Source organism: Molothrus ater, chromosome 14 (assembly GCF_012460135.2).
Source record: "Molothrus ater isolate BHLD 08-10-18 breed brown headed cowbird chromosome 14, BPBGC_Mater_1.1, whole genome shotgun sequence".
In the NCBI taxonomy this organism is placed as follows: domain Eukaryota; kingdom Metazoa; phylum Chordata; class Aves; order Passeriformes; family Icteridae; genus Molothrus; species Molothrus ater.
The window spans coordinates 8,600,577-8,617,296 of NC_050491.2; the positions used below are offsets into that span (position 1 = coordinate 8,600,577).

At 42.4% G+C, this 16,720-nt stretch overlaps 2 protein-coding genes across 3 annotated transcripts; one reads left to right on the forward strand and one right to left on the reverse strand.

Moving 5' to 3' along the window:
- Window positions 1-54: 54 nt before the first annotated feature.
- On the reverse strand, window positions 55-12,118 carry ATG4A (autophagy related 4A cysteine peptidase). The gene is made up of 13 exons (XM_036402082.2): window positions 12,059-12,118; window positions 10,550-10,660; window positions 9,333-9,404; window positions 8,392-8,490; window positions 7,090-7,191; window positions 6,534-6,606; window positions 5,593-5,672; window positions 4,423-4,610; window positions 4,242-4,320; window positions 3,171-3,316; window positions 2,535-2,591; window positions 1,631-1,742; window positions 55-1,344 (listed from the first exon to the last, which is right to left on the reverse strand). Exons 1-13 carry the CDS (start codon window positions 12,066-12,068, stop codon window positions 1,280-1,282), a joined length of 1,194 nt encoding a protein of 397 aa, XP_036257975.1. The 5' UTR covers window positions 12,069-12,118; the 3' UTR covers window positions 55-1,279.
- A 222-nt stretch (window positions 12,119-12,340) lies between these two features.
- On the forward strand, window positions 12,341-16,233 carry PSMD10 (proteasome 26S subunit, non-ATPase 10). 2 transcript variants are annotated; one of them, XR_004981939.1, is made up of 6 exons: window positions 12,341-12,459; window positions 12,549-12,647; window positions 13,583-13,729; window positions 13,837-14,003; window positions 14,741-14,873; window positions 15,016-15,076. XR_004981939.1 is itself a non-coding variant. In XM_036402212.2 (5 exons), exons 1-5 carry the CDS (start codon window positions 12,346-12,348, stop codon window positions 15,167-15,169), a joined length of 681 nt encoding a protein of 226 aa, XP_036258105.1. In that variant the 5' UTR covers window positions 12,341-12,345; the 3' UTR covers window positions 15,170-16,233. The 2 variants fall into 2 exon arrangements, 1 of the variants encoding a protein (XP_036258105.1); XM_036402212.2 differs by lacking the exon at window positions 14,741-14,873 and having other exon boundaries at window positions 15,016-16,233.
- Window positions 16,234-16,720: the final 487 nt, after the last annotated feature.

The following is a 16,720-nucleotide window of genomic DNA, read 5'->3' on the forward strand; positions in this document are numbered from 1 at the left end:
TATTTGGAAATCACACTGGCCCTGATGCAGAAGTGCAAGTGAGAGGAGACAGCATTCAGGATTTCTCTACATGGTCATTTATTACTGAAGATCAAAGTGTGTGACTCATGTCCATTACACTATTGTGACAAGGTGATCAGAATGGGGACTGTGATAGTAAAAAGGAACTGTAGAATGAATTAAAAGATCTTTGCCTTTATTCTGAGCTGGTTTTCTTAGAGCTGCTACAGAGATACTCTTTCTAAAAAGAAACAAAACTGCACCGGCTCTGCTGATAAAACTGGAGAATTAAGGCACTTTTACCAAAACAGATTTCAAAAGGCAACAAGTCAAAACCCAACAATTAAGTAATTTGCATATGCCTATATATTAAGTTTTAAGATAACCTGGGTTATATTTAGTTCACACAAACAAATTAACAAAATATAGCAGCATACAACCTATGAAAAGCTTAAGAAATTTATTAGATGCACAGATAAAGTGCAGTGACAGAGATACTTGTGTAAATCTTTTTTAAAATAAATAAGGTACAGTTAAACCACCTTTGACTCGCTTTAGCTCCGGAAGAAAAGTCAGCCTAAGTTTTAATGATTGAACTTTAAGGTCAAGGTGAAATATATCAGAACAGTGGTTGTGATCTGTATCAACTATTTGAGGCTCCTGTTCCTCTTGAGGTCTCCCAGAAACAGGAAGGCTATTGCAAAATGGATACGTTAGACATAGTTCCTTTCACAGAAACATTTTTGTCATAAAGTGTGGTTGCTCAAATACATGTTAAAATATTTAACAAGGAAACAATTTTCTCCTGATCCAGTTGATCTTTTAAACAAGACAATGCATTTTTTCTATGATGCAGCCCACAGGAAGGAACAGAAGTAGACATCCTCCTTAACTGAAGACTCTTGCTTTAAGAACTAAACTATTGCATTATATGAGAGCAAGAAATACCCATTTTGTGTTATCCCTTTCTCCAAACATACAGCCCCACTGACAGACTTATTTTTGCCTTAATCTCAGAGGTCCATTTGTCTTCAAGAAAGACACACATTAAAAAGAGGTTCCCTTTCAGGTCTTATAATAAAATCTTTCAGTGCCTTTCCATCTGGGGAAGCTCTTTGACAGAAGGAACTGTCCCTGTAGGAGTTTGGATGATACCAGATGTTTGTGCTCTGCTATCCATGATTTCAGGCACTTGTGGGCTAACATGGCTGTGTAATTTATGTCAATGCAATAATATTAGCAATATGTTCAACACTCAGAAGGGTCACCACAGTTTCCTTCATACACTCAGGATTTCAAATTCTTCTTCCAATTCAAATAGCTTGTCAGTAGATTCAATGAGTTCTGAAAAATAAATTAAACCATTTAGAATGTGAAGACATGCCTGATTTTGTTTACTAAAAACACCCTCAAACCTCCCCCCATCCTTCTGAAATGCTGCCTTGGAAATATTTTCAAAGATTTAAAAATATCTTGTGCTAACACATGTAAATTGGACAGGGGCTGTTTGGATAACTGATACTCTGTAGGAGCAAGGCATTTAATCATGCACTGATTGCTTGATCCTCAGGAAAGCCCAGTGGTTCTCCTGCTGGCTGAGGAGCCCCACTCTGCTTTCAGTGTACCACACCTGCCCCTGTGGTTGTCACTTCTGGCTTGGTTGGAGGTATGAAAGGAGGCCAGTGGGGTGGGTGCTTCTGGACCAGCTCAAACATCCGCAGGCTCTGCTGCTTTAGAATCTCCTGAGGACAGAATACAAACCAAGAACCATTTTTAACACTGTATATCTGCCAAAGAACAAAGGCTGTAAATTCCTGTTGGGTCAGGTACCTGCCATCATGAATCACAGCTTCACACATCTCTAGTATTGTCCTACTTGAACTACAAGTTACCAGTGGATTATAACAAGCTTTTATACATCTGTAATTTTGTTTACATGGAGCAAACACATACCAGGAACATACTTCTGCCTTTTAAAAGTAAATTACCTGCTTGAACCTTTCTGTGTTCAAGTTTTCTGTTGATCGATGGGAACAAAAGACAGATCTATCTACTAAAAAAATCTAAGAGATTTTGAAAGATAGGTTTTGATCAGGAGAAACAAGTTATTATTGAAGCAAAATTTCACTGCTATCAGGTGAGCTCCATCATATCCTCTACTTCAGTTATTTGCAAACTGCTTTCTGTAGCCTTTTTTTAAATAAATGCTTATGGTTGGTGGTACTTTATATTCACATGCCTGTTGCTTAATATTCCAGCTGCTTGCTGTGTTTCTCAGTAAATGACTTAGGTATAAGCCACTAACACAGTACTGCTAACAGAAGACACACTCAGAAGGGGTGGATGCACTTCTCCCAGTGCCAGGGCTCAGGGTTGCAAAATGCTGAACAAGCTCCATCAGCAGTGTCAGCTCTCCCTGATCATTAGTGCCACCTTCACTGGGGATCATTTGATTTGAAGGCTGGAAATTTCCATTAACCAAAAAAGAACAGTATCCATGATTTCATACAGAGCAAAAAAGATAGTAGTATTACCTTTTGTACAAGACTACACCAGTTATCAAAATCACATTCTTCTTTGCAAAAGAAGCCCTAAGGAAAGAATACACAGTAATATTAAATACAGTATGTCAATGAGCAAAGATGCTGTGGTATCTATGTATGGGTTATATCTCAAGTGACAATCACCCATAACCCAACCAAAGGACACTCGCATGAGATCAGACTGAATTTCTTCAACTACCACAGTATTCTTGTGGTCTATACTGGATTATTCTACAAGTAATTTCACTTGAAGATTTGTAGATTAAATAAAACAAGCTCAGGTTAAGTATCTTCTTGAGAACAACCAATGCACAGATGATAGTGATGGAATAAAATAATGAAACCTGATCCAGTTCCTTGCTTTGACTTTCAAACTACTTCTTGGAAAAGGTCTATGTTACCCAGGAAAGAAACTTAATTGGCTCCCCAAGAAACAAACAGTTGGTTCCCTGCTTGAGCTAAAATTAATGTATCCTATGCAGTTCAACTACTATGTGTTGAATTTTAGATTGCAGAAGAGTGCCCTGAGATCTTGATGTGATCGAGGAAACATGTTGCTGCCCTTACCAGTACACAGAGGTATTGCTCTGAACAAAGTACACACATTTATTATTTTCTAACACCTACTAAAGCTACTGAAGGGTCCAAATTCATGATCTTCATTCTGTGTGGAGCTTGCTGGCAGTGGAAGCTCTTGTCATCAACTGTGCCATTTTCTTCTGAATCTACAAAACTCTGAGTGGTGTGAGGGTCCAAGTAGATCAGCTCATTGCCTGGAGGAGTAAAATTCACATGGTGATAACAAGCAAGAAGCAGTAATGAACACTTTATCCATCCAGACTTGTAAAACATAAATTGGATTGTCAGCACAGTCCGTATCTCAACTCTCTAGCTAGGGAGTCTTTAAGAGAACTGTACAACAGAAAGGCACAACAGTATCCCACGGGGATTTAGTATAATTTTCCACTGTTACTTTTTAGGGTAGATTTTTTGAATTGTTTTTTTTTCTACCTTTGTCACATACTTTCCTTTATATACATGAAGTCCAGTACATTTTCTAAAAATCTCAACTGCAGTAATCCCTAACATTCCTCAGATCAAAGATACAGGATGACCACAAATCCAATCTGTAATCCCATTAGGCATTCACCCAGAAATTGAACAAATAAGTCTGACTAAAACAGCTCAGGTTTTACAAAAGAAAGAACAAAATATCCAAGGAGTTACAGATCAAACCAGGGTAAAATATCAAAGGCTGAATCCAGGATCAAGTATTGCATTAATTACTAAAGACATGGAAGAAGTGAAAGACATACTGCTTTGAGAAAAAAATTGAAAAATATGAGACAATAATTTAAGAAAGCCAGGAAGGAAAAGAATAAAACAAGACACTCTTCACTGGAAAGTACTATTGATTAGAAAAAATACAGTATTTAGGCAGCAGTGGCACCTGACATTTGTTGAATGCTACCAACTTAGTGTCTTGTTCTTGCTTATATCATTCCATATTTTAATATCAAGCTTTGCTGCTTCTTTTCTGTTCCTATCAGGATGGTCTCATACTGTTCCTGAAGTGTCTGAGGTATGTTTCTTCTTCTCCATTCTCACGTTTAAAATGCTTACTACTGCCCCTTCCCAAAGAAAATCCTTTCTCTTTCAGTCATATGGATATTTGGAGTAAGTTTCTTTCTTCCTTACCTAAAAATCCTATAAAATAATAGGCATTATTGGGTTTCCCTCCTAATGCTCCCAAAGACTGTGGCATCTTAAAGCATTCCTAGGAGTCCAAAGAGAGAAAAATTAAATTGATTTGTTTATTGATGTACCAGATACCTGAACTTTTTCACATACACAAACAAGTGACTGAAGAATGCCTTACTTTAAATGCATCAATATACACTGGATTGATGTGATTAATCCCTAGCCGGAGAGGGATAATGAGCAGGAGGGGTTTCCAGCCTGGGCACAATCCTGCTGTGTTCTTGTTTGGGCCAAGAGCACTTCTGTGCAAATGTGCACTGCTGTGGGCAACACTGCTGCTCTGGGCAGGGGACCAGCACATCTTCTCTGGGGGAATGAAAAGAGACATCAGTGAATGCAAGCAGCAACACAGAGATCTTTCAATCATGAATTAAATTGCTTTTCCAGACAGCTTTATAGAGCTCCTGTTTTAAGACAAAAGGAGCAAGGCATGGAAATCCTGACTCTTTAGTAGAAGTAATTTTGGCAGTCAGAGTATGTGCTGGCACATTAGTGAGACACGGGAAAATGAGGGGATGAATGTTTAAGACTGAAGCTACATTTACTACTCGCAGTATTAAAGCTGTCCAGCTTTGCCTGGGAGATGATATAGCAGGGAGGAAGCATCAGAAACTCTTCAGGGAACTCTTCCCTTCCAGTGATGTAGACATAAAATAAGCAGAAGTAGGGACTAAAGTAGAACCAGGCTGTGGCTGAATACCACTTGTAAACCCACCCTTCTTACAGTTATAAGTTGAAAATGGGCCACACATTTCTGAAGGATTGCTGCCCCTCATTTCCCTTTTGCTTGACAAAAGCAAATTTCTGGCAAACTCTGTATTACAAACAATTCCCTGTATTTTTACATACTTCAACTTCATTCCATTGCTGGAGTAGGAGTTAAGGTAGCACAGACCAAACTCCACTTTCTCATCCACATGGTATGTGGAATTGGTCACCAAAAATCCCTCACTGCTAACCTTACTTTTGGAAACCCCAAACCTGATTATCCATTTCCTTCATTCCTTTTCTTACCCTGGGAACACATAGGGATGGTGCCAAGATTTTGTCCATACTTAGATACATTCAGGAGAGTGAATTCAAATCAAAAACTGTCACCAAGGAAATAATCACAGAATCATCAAATTATTTAGGCCAGAAAAGACCTTTAACATCATCAAATCCAACCACTACCCTAATGCTCCAGAAGTAGTTTGTCCAAACATTTAAATTTGCCATGAGCTTGAGCTACTCTTTGGTATCTGCTGAGACACTACAGCAGTGCTGCAGAAGCTCCAGTTTCACTTACTGATGTCCTCGATGACCACTGTATTGTCCATAGACACATAAACTGCTAATGAATTCCATTCATCAAATAAAGCAAGCTTCCTAGAAAACACAGAGGCAATAATTAATAAAAGCTTACTAGGACCATGAGGATAGCTTTTAACTCACGACAGTTAAATAGTTCTTGAGTAAAAAAGTCACTTATTTGGAAGAAAAATTTGTTGGTTTTTTTAAGTCTCCATGTAATAAAAAGATAACTTTCAGTGTTTAACATACTTAGAAAAAAAAATGAGTGGTTCCAGGAAAAGCACACACATTATACCATGTGAAAGCTGTTTTGTCCTTTTGCCAAATGCAGGGATAGTAACAGCTCAACCACATGACTAGGTTTATTACTTTTTATTGCAATTAACAGATTCCACTGTAGAATTCTGCCCATGGTGCCCAACATCATGTAAAGAAGAAAAAAAATTCCTATGCCAGTTTTTCCACATTACTCTGTGCTTAAGAAGTTCCACTAAACTCAGTGGAACTATTTTCAGGTTGTTAAAAGCCAGAGCAGCTCAAGATTTTGGAACCCAAAAGTTAGGGGGGTGGCATAATAGCACACAGGTTTCTGTCCACTTTGTGTGACATCCAGAACTCTGGGGAAGGGAGCTCTCAAGCTGCACAGGCAGTGCTGGTTGTCTAAAATAAGCCTGAAAAACTGGTATGTGAGTCAAGAAGAATTTGTAAGGGAAAGGAGCTGGAGGCCAGGACATCCTTCAGCTCCTTTCTCTCTCCAGAACGTGTCTGTCCCAGGGCTGCAGCAAATGGCACCCAGGAGCTGCAGGATGGGACATTCCCCATCCCTCAGCAAAGTCAGCTCTAGTGAGGCCTCCAGGCCAGGAGGAGCTCCCAGGCTCTCCCCAGCAGCCTTGGGCAGCCCAGGAGCACACCCAGGGAGGCCCTGCCATGACTTACTTCAGTACTTGAGCAACTGTATTTGGTCCAAACCACTCTCCAATGGACTTCCCCTCTCCAACACCCATCTGTGCTGTTGTTGAAAAGGAAAACACACAGAGGAAAAACCACAGAGAGGCTGGTCACAGTCTGTGTCACACAGCATGGCCTACTAATACCTTTCCAAACACTCTAGAGCAAGTGCAAGCTGTATTTAGCAACAACAATTATTTTCTCAATCTATACTCTTTTCAACACTTAATGACTGCTAGTTCCCTTGGAAGAAGTTCCTATACTGTAATGACAACTACAAATATGTCCTTACTTACAAATTACAGCAATAACTTCTATGACTACTTTAACACTATCAACTCTGCTACCCAAAACCTGCACACTGTATTCTAGAATACAGATTCATTTAGGTCTTAGTGAATAATATTTCTGAATTATTATCCTTCATACCCACTTGCATACATTTTTATATAAAAATATACATTGTCCTCATAATCACCTTTTAAAAATGTTTCAACACCGTAGGAACTTCAGTAGACAAAAGGAAGTTGATGTGTGTTCTTACCCATTTGGTGGATGGAATAACAGCAATCTTTTCTATCCAGAAAGCACCGTAAGATTCTGTGATATTCTTCTGGTTGCTTTTTGTGTTTTTCCCATTGCCAATCTTTCAGGAAAAAAGTTATACAGATTAAAAAATAATGTTTTCATTGTACTGATCAAATTTCTAGATGGCAGAAAGCCATACAATGAGATTTTAAGAGATGATCCATCTCTAATATTTATATTTTCTTTAGAGATCCTAGAAGTCACACCTTGTCATTTATTATCAAGCTGCCCTTTATCATCACATGCTATTGTGTGAAAATTGAGAAACTAAAATAACAGTGCCAACTGCAAGTATATCCTGAGTGATCACTGCTGAGAATTGATAGCTATTCCTCTATGTGAGCTTCCAAGACTATTTAAAACTATCTGTTCTGTTTGGACTTTATCAGATTTGCAAACATTTGTAGGATAATAAGACTCATAAAGCAAAATCCAAACACAATGCTGGCCCTCTCCCACAGCAAAATGCAAACCATGGCTTTGCCACATGAGCTTCTGCTTCTGACATAAGGTAGTTACCTCACATTTACACAGGGCTGATCCTATTTAGATCCATACTGCAAGTTCAAGATCTAGTTTTTCTCAGGTAACATGTTTGTTTGCCTACTCTTTCAGTTAAATCTTTGCACTACCATTTTGTGTATTCAGAGATTAAATTGGTAAATCCACAAATCGTGCTGCCATAGAAACAGTGACAAAAGAGCATAAGGATCACAGACCCAGCCACAGCAAGGTAAGTGACAGGAGAGTGACACAAGAGCAGACCTAGACACTCACCCATGACCCTGGGACATGGGGTGTCAGTACAGAATAACAGACACTAGTGGGGTCTGCTGTGGGGTCTGGACTCAGGCTGATGATGGGTGAGTGGTTTGTGAAGTACTCTGTGTGGTGTCTATCACTCTGTCACTACTGACACCATCACCCTGGTGTCATTTTGGTGGCTATGCAATGAAAAGAGGGGAAGAACTCAGACCCATGGTAGCAAGTTCTCCCTTGGCTTCAATTTGGGTATTCCTCAAAAAGATTTATAAAATAACAACAGTGGGATTCCCTATTTGTCCTTCCTCTGTTTTTTTCTCTGCTTAAGGCTGACATGATTTTGCCCCATCAGACAAAAATAGTTCACTAATAACTTTATCAGGGCATCAAAGAGAGTTTCATTAATAACTTTAGGTTTTATGCTTTTATGGAAAACAACATCAAAAATGAAACAGCCTCCAAATAACACAAAAGTTGCCTCAGCAACAGTACTCACCTCTTCCTAAATGTCTGCAGATCAGTGCCTGGGCCAGCATCATCTGCCCACACCTCAGCATGCATCCCCAGCCTGCATCTGACGAGGGACCAGTGCCTCCTGTGAATAGAGGGGCTCAAATCAGCAAGGGCTCTGCTCTCACAGAGCCAGCTTCTGAGAGAACCCACAGAAAAACCCCTGAGAACTGAAACTCACAGTCAAACCTCTGACAACTGAAACCCACAGTCACAACTGAAACTCACAGTCAAACCTCTGAGAACTGAAACTCACAGTCACAACTGAAACCCACAGTCAAACCTCTGACAACTGAAACCCACAGTCACAACTGAAACCCACAGTCAAACCTCTGACAACTGAAACCCACAGTCACAACTGAAACTCACAGTCACAACTGAAACCCACAGTCACAACTGAAACCCACAGTCACAACTGAAACCCACAGTCACAACTGAAACCCACAGTCAAACCTCTGACAACTGAAACCCACAGTCACAACTGAAACTCACAGTCAAACCTCTGAGAACTGAAACTCACAGTCACAACTGAAACTCACAGTCAAACCTCTGACAACTGAAACTCACAGTCACAACTGAAACCCACAGTCAAACCTCTGACAACTGAAACTCACAGTCACAACTGAAACCCACAGTCAAACCTCTGACAACTGCACCACAGCTGAGGGGGAGCCAGCCTGTCCCACTGAGCCAGCTCCTTTCTCCCCACAGTGCTGCTGTCACTTCACTGCTTCCCCACAAACATGAATACCTGATTATATACAGGTATAAGCAAACACTGATTTTGATAGCTTTAATCTTTTGTTTGCATACACAGTTAAATTATGATCAAAATGTTCTAGTACTGTAAAAATAACTTTTCAGTCCCCAACATCATCACTAATCCTGCTAATCCATAACCAGGCTGCTGGAATGCTGAATACTCACCAATAGGTGAAAACTTTCTTCTATATGTGAACCAGAGACGAGCACTTATATCCAACAATAACTTAGATTTGTCTGGAATAATTTTAAGAGGAAATAAATTATCAAAACGGACTTAAACTGAAAAATTCAAATTATCCCTGTACAGTTACTATATAGAGTGCATGGAAGGCTCCTATAGCTTTTACATACAAGACCCTTACTACTTAAAACATTTTTAGCAATTCAAACACAGAGAGCTTTTGCAGACTGCTAATTAAAGTTAACTTATTAAAGATGAAATAATTATTAGCCAATGAAATTTTACAAGGTGCTTGGAATGACTATGCCCAGCCTGAATAAAACAACTCTGGAGAACTGTCCTCAGGAAAGAACTGGTAAAGCAGGTTAAGAAGTTCTACGTGCAAATCAACATGGAATTATACATTACCTCCAAACCCAACAGAAAGTAATTTTAAGAAAAGGTTAATAATGTTAAATTGAATTAAACCTCTCTTTTTTCTTGTTTGTTTAAACACATTTGCACTTACAGAATCCTCCAAAGGCTCTGAAGAATGCTTAAGAATCCTGTTTGCTGCATTTTCCCTTAGCTGTGGCTCAGACTGGCTTTTCCAAAGGATTCTCCAGCTGATCAAGGCTGCATGCAGCACCCTGGGCTGTCCTGCACTGGGGGCCACTGCCTTTGACATTCTACACAGGAGGATGGCCCTGTCTTCTCCCCAGGGAGCAAAACTCACTTCTGAAATCTTACTTTTATATAAACACATTACTCTGCTCTAACTTTTAGGTCATGCACTTATTTTCACTAAAATGCAGTATGTGCCATAGACTAATTTATTGTTGTTATTTGAAATAGCATTTCAGTTGCAAGTAACAGGCTGCAGACAGCATCCCTCATAGGAAAATGACATCAGTAATGCTGAGCATTCCCAAAAGTTATTTATATGTCTATTTCTGAGGCCCTGATGTTGTGGAGCGACCAGGCTCACATCTGACAGCCTCTGCTATGAATGTGATCATTTTGCATGAATTATAGTGGAAGCACATTGGCCTTGGTTCTGGCTTCTGTACAGGAGGAATTCCACTGCTTACACCTGGTGTCTCACTGATGGAGAACAAACTTCCCTCATTTAGGGAACACAAGGAAATCAGGAGCTGTTGCTACATGTGAATCTATGAATATTCTACCAATGTTACAGATAATTTCATTCTAAAGATACCTGTGTTTAGGTGGTGTTGCCTTCCTAAAATCCACACTGGCTCATCAGTTTCTGGAAATTCTTCTAAGTAGTCTGACAAAATAGTGATCTGGTTTTCATACCTAGATAAAACTGAACAGGAATACACAAAATTCAAACTCCATTTTATCCCCTTATTCTTTTATACCCAACTTGGAGCTCTCAAACTGAAATAGTTTGTAGTAAGTCTTTACAGTCTTTGGGGCTTCTGAGCAGTGCTGCCAGCTGCTTTTAATTTTCTCCCTTAAAAGCTGTTCTGACTGAAATAACCAAAGCCTTGGTTTTTATTTAGATCCTCAGTGAGTGCTGAGAGAACACCAGGAATAACACCTTTATAAGCAATCTCACTGAAGCCAGTGACAGAAGTTCAGGATGACTGCAGTGAGGATGAGATTTGATTCAAGATAATGAGGAAAGGAAAAAAAAATTAGGCACCACAGCTTGATCTGAAACGTAGAAAAAATACAAATCAGAGTGATTATGGCCTCATGCTTAATGGAAAGCATGTGAAAAGTTTTAGCAAGACTGGGCTTTACTTTCCCAACTGGAGATTTGAAACACTTCAGAAAAAAAAAAAGATGTATTAATGTTATTATTCAACACCATATCTATTTAGTGAAAAATAACAAATGATAATTAATACTACCAAAAGAAGACAGTCCAACTATTTTCTAGCTCGTTAAAATGGTGCTTTTTGGAAGAGTGCAGCAACGCTTCAAGTGTAAAACAATGTAAAATCATATATATAAAGTAAGAGTCCGTTAAAAAGAATATACATTCCAGCGATCAGAAGGGAGCTGCACCACCCTCTGGCTGGAGCCTGGGGCCAGCAGTGCCGAGCCCCGACACTCAGCGTCCCCGCAGGCAGTGGCGAAACTCCGCGCCAGACTCCTCCAGGGCTGTCAGCTCAGCAGAACAACTCTCACCCCGTACTCTGCATTCTCCGTCAGAAAAGCCGTCGCTCACTGCACTTCAGAGCAAATTACCTGGTTTTTACTGCAAAGACTTAAGACACTCTGGACCCCCGAAATCCAACCGGAGGCACTTGCAGCCCCCTTCGCGGCCGCCTCTCTCGGCCCCGCTGCCGTCCGACACCCCGGAGCACTGCAGAAGGCACCGCCGGGATTTCTTTTCCCTTGCCGAGGTCCCCTTCCCCTTCCCGGCGCTCTCCCACAGCGCTGCCCGCCGAGCGGCGGCGCCTCCCGGAGCGGGGCTGCCAGACCGGGCTCCGGCCCCTCCGCTGAGGCCGCTCCGCGCCCCGGCCGAGCCCCCTCACGCCCGGGCCCCCTTCCGAGCCCCCAGCCCCGGCCCCGGGAGAGGCCGCGGGACCCAAGCGCCAGGCGACCCCTCAGGGCGGATCGCACCGCGCCGGCCCCCGTCCCTCAGCCCGCGGGCGTCTCCCGCCGCCGGGAGCCCCGCTGGATCCCCGGAGCCCCAGCCTGGCCCCTCAGCGCCGCCCCGCCAGTCGTGCCCGAGCCCCGCGCCCCTCACCGGCCTCCATCCTCCCGCTGTCACCATCCTCCTCCCCTTCGCCCCGACACGGAGGCACAACACGGCCGCGCCGCGGGGCGCCCTGGGAGCTGCAGTCCCACCGCCAGTCGGGAGCGCACCGCCCCCTCGTCCACGGGACTACAAACCCCAGCAGCCCCCGCGGCCCGAGCGGCGAGAGGAGCAGGCGGGCAGGCAGGCGCGATTGGCTGGACTGAGCGCCGGCACCCTCCTGATTGGCGGTTCGGGGGCTTGGCCCCGCCCCGCAGGCGGGGAGGTGCGGTGGCAGCATGGAGGGCGCGGTGTCGGACGTGGCCGTGTGTAACCTGGCGTTCACAGGGCGCCTCGAGGAGCTGCGGGCGCTGCTGCTCCGCGACCGGGCCCAGGCCACGCGGGCCGACCAGGTTAGACAGCTGCGGCCCCGGGCGGCCTGGGGGCGGCTCCTGCCGGCCTGCTGCCCATCCTTGACCCGCTGACCGCTTCCCTCCCGCAGGATCACCGCACCGCGCTGCACTGGGCCTGCTCGGCGGGACACACGGACGTCGCGGAGCTCCTGCTCGGGCTCGGCGTGCCTGTCAACGACAAGGACGATGTGAGTCTGAGGGAGCCGCGGGGCGCTCCCGGGGCGCGGGTGCTGCCGGGCCCGCTGCTGTCACGGTTTCAGCCGCGGAGGGGCCCTGACAGCTCCCGGAGCTGCTCCCGGAGCCGCTTGCGCCGCTCCCTCCTCGCCCTCGCCCCCTCCTGCCGCCGGCCGGGGCCCCCAGCCGGTGTCTGGCACTTGGGCCGGTCTCGACTGCTCTGTGTGCCCTGGGCAGGCAGGGTGAAGTATTCCGCATTTAGAAATGGGCGTGAGGAGGAGGTTTCAGATCTGCTTATTGTCCCGGAATTTTAGGAGAGCTGTATTTTTGAAGGAAGCTGCAAAACCAGGGGCATTTGGGTAGTTCTTATGGTTTTCACATGACCTTTATCTCCGTGTGATCTCTCAAATATGTTGTGCCAAATCATGAGGCAGCCTGAAGATCTCTCACACTGGGGAAGGCATTAATAAAGCAGGTGCAGGTTCAGTGGTTTTGCAGCTGGAAAGGACATGACCTGCTCCTGTTCTAGAGGAAGAGTTGAAATATTTGTAGCCATTACAAAGCATCCATAAAGAAGGAAATGTCTCCTCTGTTTAGAGAGTAAGATATAGAAAAAGTTGTTAACACTCTTTTCTACTACTGCTGTTTGTTCTTAAAAAGGCACTAGTGTCAATTCTACAGGGACAAAGTGTTCTGCAAAGATACCATGCATAACTGCATAGCAGAAGTGATTTCTGTCATTTAACTGGCAGCTTTTTCCAGGTACTGAATGCAGGCATGTAAGAAGACATGAGCCTTGCATCTAGTGAAAATCAATAATATTTTAGCTTTACACTGGTAGGAATATGAGTAGTGTGAGTAGTTCAAGTTTGTCTGGGTTGTACATTATCACGTTTTTCTGCCTGAAACTCATGGTTTGAATAATGTGGATTTCTTCTTGCCTCTGTAGGCTGGTTGGACTCCCTTGCACATCGCTGCTTCAGCAGGCCGTGATGAAATTGTGAAAGCCCTCATTGCTAAGGGTGCTCATGTAAATGCTGTCAATCAGAATGGCTGCACACCCCTGCATTATGCAGCCTCCAAAAATAAGCAGGAGGTATGTTTACCTAAGCTACTGGAGCTGCTGGTGTTCTTGGAAGAAGGGTTTAGGTATATTAAGCCCACATCCTCCTCCCCTGCTCCTTTCTCTTTCAACATGCTCAGATTGCAATCATGCTTTTGGAGAATGGAGCAGATCCAGATGCAACAGACCATTTTGAATCCACCCCGTTACACAGAGCAGCAGCCAAAGGAAACCTAAAAATGGTCCAGATCCTCGTGCAGCACAATGCAACTTTGGATATACGGGACTCTGAAGGGAATACTCCTCTGTAAGTAACTTTTTATTTTTATTTTGCTTAATATAGAGTAACCTCTGTGAAATGCAACTCCATTACTTCAATGTCTTTTTCTTTCTTTAATTTTTTTGTTGCTTCAAAATACACTCTTGCTTCACATCCCTGTGCAATTAAAAATTATTTCAGAAAGTCATACTTAGTATTTTGCCATTGTGGTCTGTACATGCATACTTTAACTTGTGTTACTGCATCCACTTAGAGTGTACAACATGTTTTTTATTAATCTATAATACATTGGTTGTTGCTGCAGGGTAGAAAGTGAGCTAATGACATCAGAGTCAGAGGAAACTGGTCTTGCAGGCTGGTCTACTCTGTCCTGCCAAGCAAGAACTCATTTCAGAAGTTTTTCTTCACCTCTCTAAAGAAAATAAGTTGCAATTGAAGTACAATCAGCCCAGTGTTTATTGATACCTTAGAGATCAATTTGAATCTGTAAGGGTTACAGCTACTTTGAAGTTGGTGTCAAAACCACAGTGGAATCCAGATTGTGCTGTGAATAAAATCAAGCAGTAAATTTTAGCTGTACATAAACCCCACTATGGCCCTGGAATGCAGAGAGTTCTTCCTAGGACACTGTGCTAAATGGAAAAAAGCATTTGCTGCATTTGCAGTAACTCACTAATTTTTTAGCATCAGACAATTTATTTCTCACCTTCAATTTAATAGAGATTGCCATTTTCCATTCTCACCTTGGATTATGTTCTCTTTAGCTTTGCTGACTGCAGAGCCAAATCCTAACCCAAAGAACTGTCTTAACATTGCAAGGAGAGCAGCAGGAGGAATGTTCTTGAGTTGCTTAATGACAGCAGAGGGACTGGACAGCAAGCTTTGGAATCTGTCTAGGTAGCTGGCTGCTTGTGGGTTTGTTGTTCTCAGATGTATCTCCCCCCAACACTGACACTGTCATTTTGACATGGTGTAATTGTTGCTCTTTACAAGTTTGGACAGTTTAACAGTGGCTGTGGGTTTCTTGTTCTCACTGCAGTCATTTAGCCTGCGATGAAGAGAGAGTGGAGGAGGCAAAGCTGCTGGTGTCTCATGGTGCAAGTATTCACATTGAGAATAAAGAAGAGCTGACCCCTCTGAAAGTGGCAAAGGGTGGCCTGGGAGCCATCCTTAAAAGAATGGTGGAAGGCTAGAGGGGGCTTCACTTGAGTCTGTCTCCTGTTGCACTTCTGCTTAGGATTGCAAACTTCATATTTTGATAGTTCATCTGGGATGTCATGTATGGTATCAGCATGGTAATGAAATATTTTTATTGAAGCTGTCCTTCAAGTGCAGTGCCAAAACAACTCTTTGTACTTCCTGTTAATTAAATCGTTCACTGACTTTAAAGTATTTTTCAATATCTTGCAGTTTTCTTTCAGTTTACAGTGTGATGTGTATAAATGTGGTATTCCTTCTACTTCAGATCCCAGTTTAGAATTATTTCTTTCAAGAAACAGGACCAAAAATCTTTTAGCCGTTTAAACCCAAATTTGTTTTCTTCCAGAGTCTTTGTTTTTTCTCTTAGCTTTTGTGATATGTGTATGGGGTTTTGTCTGTTTTGTGGGTACTGATTGTCTTTCTCCAGATGATTCTAAGCTACACTGTATTTCTCTTTGTGGAATGCAGTTTGCTTAGTTACTTAGATAACTGTATCCATTTTTGCTACTCTTGGTGTATTAAGTGAAATCTGAGTTTTTAAAGCTTTTCTGTTGTTACTGGTTGTTATCCTGTTTTTCTCTGAGTCTTTAAATACATGTATTTGATGAAGTGCACTGGACTGCTTGCAGAATGCAGGCACAGTTTCAGGGTTACCTCTGCAAATACACTGTTTTATAATGGATGGCTCTGGATACTCCTCTGGGATGTACTTCAACTTTAATATTTTTTCTTCTTGTTCCTTTTGAAGGTTTTTTTTTTTCTGTTCTCTTTGACTCCCATATGCAGCACTGACACTTGCAGTTTACGATCTTATTTTATAACAGAAGCCTGGTTTAACCTTTACTCATAGCAAATCCTGATATTAAGTTATTACAAGGCAGCGCTAACAAGGTAGAGCCTGAGAAGTGACCTCCTCTCCTGATGTTAAGATAATTTTTGTCACTGGTGGATAGATTTCCACTTGAACAAAAAATGAAATTCTGTGAAATAAAGAACTTTCCTAAACAAAAGTCTTTGGTATTATAAAACTTTATTAAACTGGCATGTAAGAAAACCAGTATTTTCTAAATAGCTTGTATGTTTGGGGTGTGAACAACAAGATGAAACCCTGCCATCCGTTACAAGTATGGAAATGCAACATGTTTGCTCTTCAGCCTCAAGGAAAGGGTGAAATGCAAGCTGGCAGTTTCTACAGTTTGACTTGTAGGGATTAAGGTAATGCACTTTATTTTGATTAGCAAGACAGAAACTTACAACCAAACAAATACCTTCACCAAGACTTTAAATGTATCTTAGAACGCAAAATGCAGGTTAAATTTCACTGAGGGGACTCATTAGGAGCAGGAGGGATAACTTGCCTGTACAGTAAACTCTGGCCATGCAGACCTTGATTGAAGGAGGAACCTGACTGAGTAAATGTTTCTTATACATTGCACAGGCATGGATGAAAATTTGATTGGAGAGCAGCTGAATCTAAGAGTTCTGTGTTCATTCTTGATCTTTGTATAGCAAAAAAACCCTGCTCTGTAGCTTTGTAAATCTGC

What these genes read in the sequence shown, in the direction of transcription:
- ATG4A (XM_036402082.2), bottom strand. An exon ending in TGGACCCTTCAGTAGCTTTA is followed by an intron (nt 2,592 to 3,170) that starts GTAGGTGTTAGA and finishes TTCTTTCCTTAG; the next exon opens with GGCTTCTTTTGCAAAGAAGA. An exon ending in AGTGACAACCACAGGGGCAG is followed by an intron (nt 1,345 to 1,630) that starts GTGTGGTACACT and finishes TTTATTTTTCAG; the next exon opens with AACTCATTGAATCTACTGAC.
- PSMD10 (XM_036402212.2), top strand. Translation starts at nt 12,346, where the DNA reads ATGGAGGGCGCGGTGTCGGACGTGGCCGTGTGTAACCTGGCGTTCACA. An exon ending in AGGCCACGCGGGCCGACCAG is followed by an intron (nt 12,460 to 12,548) that starts GTTAGACAGCTG and finishes TCCCTCCCGCAG; the next exon opens with GATCACCGCACCGCGCTGCA. An exon ending in CTGTCAACGACAAGGACGAT is followed by an intron (nt 12,648 to 13,582) that starts GTGAGTCTGAGG and finishes TTGCCTCTGTAG; the next exon opens with GCTGGTTGGACTCCCTTGCA.